At 40.6% G+C, this 7,824-nt stretch overlaps 1 protein-coding gene across 1 annotated transcript; it reads left to right on the top strand.

Moving 5' to 3' along the window:
- Positions 1 to 1,130: 1,130 nt before the first annotated feature.
- On the top strand, positions 1,131 to 6,213 carry LOC149971988 (G2/M phase-specific E3 ubiquitin-protein ligase-like). Its single transcript, XM_090219287.1, has 4 exons — positions 1,131 to 1,269; positions 1,981 to 2,114; positions 2,738 to 5,228; positions 5,671 to 6,213. Exons 3-4 carry the CDS (start codon positions 5,061 to 5,063, stop codon positions 5,959 to 5,961), a joined length of 459 nt encoding a protein of 152 aa, XP_090075413.1. The 5' UTR covers positions 1,131 to 1,269; positions 1,981 to 2,114; positions 2,738 to 5,060; the 3' UTR covers positions 5,962 to 6,213.
- The last annotated feature ends 1,611 nt before the right edge of the window (positions 6,214 to 7,824 follow it).

Raw genomic sequence — 7,824 nt, 5'->3', positions numbered from 1 at the left:
AAAAAGTTGGAAAGAATATTATCGAAGGCAGATGTCGGGAGGTTGAAGTCGCCCAGTAAGAGCAGTGAGCCATCGTCTGGAAATGAGCTTATCAAGATGTCAAGCTCATTGAGGAACTCTTGAAGTGTACTTGGGGGGGCGATAGATAGCAACCATGTTAAGCTTGAGTGGAAAAATGACAGTGACAGCATGGATTTCAAATGAGGAGATGGTCAGGTGAGTGAGGGAGAAAATATAAAATCTCAATTTAGGATAAAGGAGTAGTTTAGTGCCACCACCTGAACGACCAGATGCTCTCGAAATATAATATAATTAGATTGATGGCTAATGTTGTACTATTCAACTTTGCTATTAAAATAGCACTCATATAGGAATGGGTAATTGTTTACAAGTTGCTAGCTATTCCATAAAACCATTTCCAAAAACCGCATAAAAATCTTCTTCTGAGTCTGGCAGTGCAACAAATCCAATGGCAAAATAAATTAAAAGTGCTCTGCACTCACCAGTAAAAAGGTTCTTCCATGAACCCTTTGCTACATAAAAACATGTAAGGTCCCACCAAGAACACCTCAACTAACCAAAGGTGCAAATTTGAACCCATTGATTGCAATGGTTCCTTGAAGTAACCCCTAATTCAAAGAGTGTGTCAGAGCTTGGTAAAAATATCAAAATCGACTGAAAATGGCACAGTAGTCATAGAGTCCCAGATTCTACGAAACCATACCATGCTTATGCAAATAAAAGTCACAGAGCTGGAAAACCATACAGACACGCTCCCATCTCCACATCTCTGGAATGCCGTTTAAAGCACGTGGTCAAAACTCAATCCTTTTAATGTAAAGTAAGCAGGTGCAGGCACTAAATTAATGCGTGCACACCTTATGTTAATGTCTTCACATGCTAAGTTAACGCCTACAAGCATCAAATAAGCGCGTGCAAATGTGCTTGCAGGCAGTCCAACATGTGCTAAATAAACAGCTGCAAGCGGTCCAGCACACATAAAATGAATGCCTACAGCTTCTAAATATACACCTACACACGCTAAAGCGTTCTTTAATATGCAAATTTTACCACCTAATTTCCCTAGCTCCTCCTTTCAATCAGATTTCATTAATCAGTGTACAGTCAGTTTGAAGCAACAACACCACAATTGAAGATGGTGAGTAGGAACTTCCTTATCCGCTGCAAACAGACCTTACATGACTGCACTTCGGCTTCTGCTCTCTGATAACCCTGGACTTGATGCCTTTCAGTCCACGTTTTAACAAGGTTGATTATTTTAAAATACTATTATTACTTAATCATAAAGTTGATCAGCTAGCTAACACAGAGGACGGATTTAGGCCTCTGTGTCTCTAATATTGTAAGTCTGATTAGGCTAAGGGAGTATTTTATATATGTAGCTAGTATATGTAGTACATCTTTTTTTCTTTATTGAATGCTGGAATTTAAATGGCTGGATTGCTAAATCAGTTACTAGTTAGCTTGCTAACATCCTTAGCCGACAAATTATGGCCATAGCCGCAGTGAACGGCGCCACCTGTACATTTTTTACAGCCCTGCTAGCTACATAAAGGTGACTTATTATTGAGGAGTACTGACGTCAAACATGTTTTTGCATTTTTAGGCAAACAACAACGGAAGGTCTAAAACTTCAAGCAGGCTGGCTAGCTATAATTTTAATGCTACCTAGCCTTAGCCGTGCTAGCTCGCGATTAGCATGAAAACATTTACAAAGCTCAAATGAAGCTCAATTGACCTGGGACAACCCTGTTAAAACTTTGTTAATATCTACAACATAGCAGCCTTCCAACAGCACAGATAGTACGTTTGAGCACCCTTTGAAATATTAATATTTCATCTAAAGAATATTATGTAGAAATTAACTTCAGACATAAACCAGGAACGTTAACGTTAGTACTGTTTGAACAGAAATCGCAGTCCCATGGTCTCCATTTTTCCAAAACTGTCATCTTGCAGAATGGAAACCATGCAGAGAAGCCTCGAGTGGGCTAGTGGGAGGCTGATAAATGTTGCTTCAGCAGATGACCTAATTGATCAAGTATCTCAGTTCATTCAGGAGATTCGTACCTCTGGCTGGCATGCACAACAAGGTAAGCAGCATTGTAGTGGGTGTGGTTGTGCTTACTGTTGAGCAATCAAACCAGGTAATGTTGATAGGCCGTTGATTTTTTTTTCATCCTTCGTTCTCCTGCTGCCCATTGTATTCGTTCTTGGTCAACATTTCTATTTATGTCTTGGTATTAAAATCCAATATTATAAAAACATTACTTGGCCACATTTTGTGACAATTACTATAATTTAAAAGTGTTTTTGGAATGAGGGGGGTGGGCGGTGTCACAATACATTAAGAAGCATAAACACAGTGTTGTAACAACCAGTTCCTGTTACCGGGCTCCTCAGAATTGGAGAGGAGCTAGAAGTGTACTTTGTTATGCCGTCACTCAAGAGCAACTGAGGTTTCTGATGTCCTGTGCTTTCAGTGTGCCTCAGATGGCAGATATTCTACATGTGTCCTGATCGACAGTCAAACGTTGTCTAAGGTCAGTTGTGCTTGGGAGTAATGCTATAAACTACAAAGACTTTAGATGCATGGTTTCCAGTTTCGTACCAATCAAACCATTTAGAATGACTTCAACCAAGACAGGACTTTAAAATTACTATGATGATATACATTACCTCATCCCTGACCATTGTAACTCTTTTTTTCCCCCAGACACTTCAATCTGTCACATGCACCGTTATATTCTGACATGTCAGGCTTGGCTCTGGATGAAAAACTTAAGGACTCGGTGGCTGGGAACGACAAACTTGGACCAGAGGCTGTTCGAGCACAATTCAGGGCATTGGGAATTCTTGGTGCAGAGATTCAGAGTGAGGGACAGCATGCTTCGTGTTAACCCTAGGGCGGCTGCCCTCAGAGCTATGTCGCGGAGGCTGCATAGAAGGCCATACCGTGTTGCTGGACCAAACTCGTTATGACACCTTGATGGAAACCACAAACTGATGAGGATGATGTATCTTTGTGATAGACACAATTATCTATATCACTGGTGAGAAGTTGTACATTGTTCATCCACAACTTGTTCATCAACAACTAACAGTTCAGTTTAGCAAGCAATGTCCCTTGATACCATGTGTCACTCATGTGGACAATAATTGATTTATTGTGTTTCTGCTACTTCTGTGATTGATAGAATATCTGCATCATGAAATTTACAAACATGCTTATATTGAGGACATACTGAGGCAAAAACAGTTGGAGCAAAGTATTTGTGCCTAAGTGTGAATAACAAGAGAGTCTGTCCCATTGACCCATCAAGATAAACGTGGTTATTTTTCCAATTGAAGCAGATATTGTAATCACATCTTCAGCTGCAGGAAACAGTCTAGAACACACCCTCGTTATAGCCTTTAGAGGGCTAATGGAAGTACTTATAGTTGTGATCCACGGGTAGATTGCTCATTAACATTGTTCCACTTTTGAATGTTAATTTAATATTTGGTCTGCTGCTTTGTTATATACTGCAGGAACCTGATGCAGCATCGAAGTGGTAAAGGAGGATGGTGATGTTTGTATATTTAATGTGTCTTCAGCTTCTGTATCAACCAGTGCTATATTTTCTGATTTAGGTGGAGGATAGTCATACATGGCGGCACTGATGGTACAGCCGCCTCGTTTTGGTTCTCCGTGCTTCCAGCAACAATGGCAGCAGTACTGTAACGGATTGCTTCATGAACGCTGTCTCCAGATATGGCGTTCCATCCCGTGTTAGGACAGACCATGCAGGAGAAAACAACCCTGTCTGCTTGTTGAACGTAATACAGTACATATTGAAGATATTCTTTCAAAAAAAAAGTTACATGCATCCTTAAAATGTCTTATTGACCTACACACTGATTACATTCTATAGTGAGGGATGTATGAGGCTACATTTTTTCTGTAAATCATTTTCAGAACGCAATCACCTCATGTTTGACAGCTTTATTGCGTTCTCCGTGTTTTTGAAACGTATAAGCCTTTTAAATGACCTTTTACAGACAACTTCTACAAATGAGGCTACACTTGTGACAGCACCTATTCCTGTGCCTGTTCCTTCTGCACCACTTCTTGTGCCCCCCCTCCACCAGCGCAACTTCCTGTGCCCCCCCCCGTCTAACCTATACCACTTCATGTGGCCTCCCCTCCATGGAGTCCACTCTTGCCTGTTGATGTTAGTGATGATGACAATGAGTAAGTCATCCCTGTAAATAATTCAATGTCTTGTTATTTCAGATGAATTGTGGGAAGTATCTGAGCTTTTTTATTCTGAATATATTTTTTTTAGTGTTGACCTCCAAACACTGCTGAAGTTAATGAGCAGCAAGATTGACTCTGCTTTTGCCCCTGATCCCAACCAAATGAACGTGACGAGGGACAACGTTTATGATTGTGCAATGAGAGGCATTAAGAGAGCCCGCTTTAATCCGGAGTCAAAAATAGACATGGTTTTTAGGAATGCTGATGGAAAAGAGGTAGCTGATGAGCGTGGTCCCTCAGGAGAATCTTTCAGGCTGCTAATGAGTGCCATCCATTCCTCTGCAATATTTGAGGGACCTGATTTGCACAAATGCCTTTCTTGCAACTCTTTTCCACATGGATTTGGTTTCCTTTTGTTGGCAGTCAATCTTTTTTAAGGGTAGTGATAATCAGTTTATTGTTCTGCTCATTTGTCCCACAACACTGTTATTGAACTATCTAAGATCCAGTTAGCACAAACTGTTGACGAGGCACAGGAAGCGGTAATGGAGGCCTCCGAACAACTGGTCATGTTGGGTTCAGTGCGATCCATTCGTACATTGGAGGAGAGGGATGCCCTGGTGGGGTCAGCCACAAAGTTCTACTTAGAAAGCAGGCTACGGGATGCTGTAGAGCAGTGAGTTTCCACGTATCTAAGGAATCTCATAAGTTGAGTCAAGTTCTTCAGGACAAATTCATTGTGATTTATTTACTTTATAGATTCAAAGAGGGTCTGGAGTGTCTAGGTCTCCTGCCTTACATGAATAGACACTCAAGCTTCTTCAGAGAGGTTTTCATCTACGCTGAGAAGCCTCTTTTGGCCAAAGACATAGCTTCTCTCTTCAAAGCAGGGCTCCCCCCACCTGGTACCAATCAAAGAGCAATAGAGAGCAGAGTCATATGTTTCTGGAGGGACTGGCTACTGCAGGTTTAAGGTTAGATGCAAAACCATGATCATTGAAGTAACACGGCCCACATCAGTAAAATATATCACCTAATCACTCTCACAACTGTGGGACACCATGTTATAACCTTATTCTTTCATGGGCCCTCCAAGAACATAATAGATCAATTAATTCCCAAACTACTTTCACTTAGAGTATTGCGTTCTCCAATAAGTGTTACTTATGGACTTTAATGTCCCTCCCCCTTCCTTCTTTTTTTCAGAGGGGAACGTACCCTTTAACAAGCTTGGGGTGGCAGGCGGTTGCTAAATCAAATCCCTGAGCTGACAAGGTAAAAATCTGTTATTCTGCCCCTGAACAAGGTAGTTAACCCACGGTAACCCATGGTAGGCTGTTATTGTAAATAAGAATTTCTTCTTAACTGACTCACCTAGTTAAATAAAGGTAAAATAAAAAACCCTGGAGAAGGTTATCATTTTCACTTCGGCGGCTTCAGCCATTCCTGGGCTGGGATTCCTAGCGGAGCCACAGATACAGTTCTTCCACAAACAAGAGAAGGAGGCTGCCAGGATCTTCCCGGAAGAAAATACATGCAGTATTATTTTAAGGCTGCCAATACACCCAACTTACGCAGCCTTCGGGGAGAAAATGGAGAGTGGAATTCTACAGTCACCAACATTTGGTGTCATTGTCAAAGACTCCAGTCACCCTAGTCATAGACTGTTCTCTCTGCTACCACACGGCAAGCGGTACTAGAGGGCCAAGTCTGCGTCCAAGAAGCTTCTAAACAGCTTCTACCCCCAAGCCATAAGACTCCTGAACATCTGATGGCTACCCAAACTATTTGCATTGCTGCCCAACCTTTAACGCTGCTGCTACTCTCAGTTATTATCTATGCATAGTCACTTTAATATCTCTACCTACATGTATATATTACTTCGACTCACCGGTGCCCCCGCACATTGACTCTGTACTGGTACCCCCTGTATAAAGCCTCACTATTGTTAATTTACTGCTGCTCTTTAATTATTTGTTACTTTCTTTTTCTTTCTTTTTTAAAGGTATTTTTCTTAACTGCATTGTTGGTTAAGGGCTTGTGAGTAAGCATTTCACTGTAAGGTGAAATGTTGTATTCGGCGCATGTGACAAATATAAATGTATTTGATTTAAAGGGAATTACTTTAATGGGAATTATCCCAAATGTTTATTGCATGACTACCTAGTAAAGTTCAGAATACTGCAGCCAATGTTAATTGGTTATGTGTCCCAAAAGGATTGATATTAAAGTTTCCGACAGGATCGACCATCAGCAAAAAAAACTTGTGTAGTGAAAGTTTTCAAAAACATTACAACCAATCAGAATCAATTGGACACAGTAATACATAATGCAGCTTTATTATTGTAATAAATGTATGATTTCTTAGTCGGTAAACTGATCATTATGCAAAGTAGTTAAGTCATTACCTACCTCATCCCCACACGGTTTTTATTTTTTTACTTTTCTGCTCTTTTACACACCAATATCTCTACCTGTACATGACCATCTGATCATTTATCACTCCAGTGTTAATCTGCAAAATTGTAATTATTCGCCTACCTCCTCATGCCTTTTGCACACAATGTATATAGACTCTCTTTTTTTTCTACTGTGTTATTGACTTGTTAATTGTTTACTCCATGTGTAACTCTGTGTTGTCTGTTCACACTGCTATGCTTTATCTTGGCCAGGTCGCAGTTGCAAATGAGAACTTGTTCTCAACTAGCCTACAGATGGTACCTGTTTGGAAATTACTCCCAAGGATGAACCAGACTTGTGGAGGTCTACAATTTTCTTTCTGAGGTCGTGGCTGATTTCTTTTGATTTTGCCATGAGTTTGAAGGTAGGCCTTGAAATACATCCACAGGTACACCTCCAATTGACTCAAATGATGTCAATTAGCCTATCAGAAGCTTCTAAAGCCATGACATCACTTTCTGGAATTTTCCAAGCTGTTTAAAGGCACAGTCAACTTAATGTATGCAAACTTCTGACCCACTGGAAATGTGATACAGTGAATTATAAGGGAAATAATCTGTCTGTAAACAATTGTTGGAAAAATTACTTGTGTCATACACAAAGTAGATGTCCTAACCGACTTGCAAAACTATAGTTTGTTAAAACAAGACATTTGTGGAGTGGTTGAAAAACAAGTTTTAATGACTCCAACCTAAGTGTATGTAAACGTCCAACTTCAACTATAGGTTGTGGTGCAGCACGTTGATGAGGGTAGTGGAGAAGCACTGGTGGGACCTTTTGAGTGATGTGACTAAGGGCAGAAAAGGATATCAGGGTGCCCAGGAACTTGAAGCTGCTGATCAACTCCATGTCAATGTACAGTAGATGGAAGAATGGTTATTAAGTCTCACCATCTACTTTGTTTTGCTTATACTGAGGCTGTTGTCCTATCACCATTATGTCAGTACTCACAACTTCTTCATGTACTCAGGATCACTGGTGATCAGGTGTACCATGGTAGTGTCGTCAGCATATTTAGGTGTTGGATTCATTCTGGGGAGCCACATTCTTGTGAAAATGTAAAAAATCTAACTTGTTATTACAGGGTTTACACCCAGAGGCCT

Source organism: Oncorhynchus mykiss, chromosome 25 (genome assembly GCF_057628025.1).
Source record: "Oncorhynchus mykiss isolate SJ-2025 chromosome 25, ASM5762802v1, whole genome shotgun sequence".
In the NCBI taxonomy this organism is placed as follows: Eukaryota; Metazoa; Chordata; class Actinopteri; order Salmoniformes; family Salmonidae; genus Oncorhynchus; species Oncorhynchus mykiss.
The sequence above is the reverse complement of the archived record's forward strand: the minus strand, read 5'-3'. Positions and strand labels throughout refer to the sequence as shown.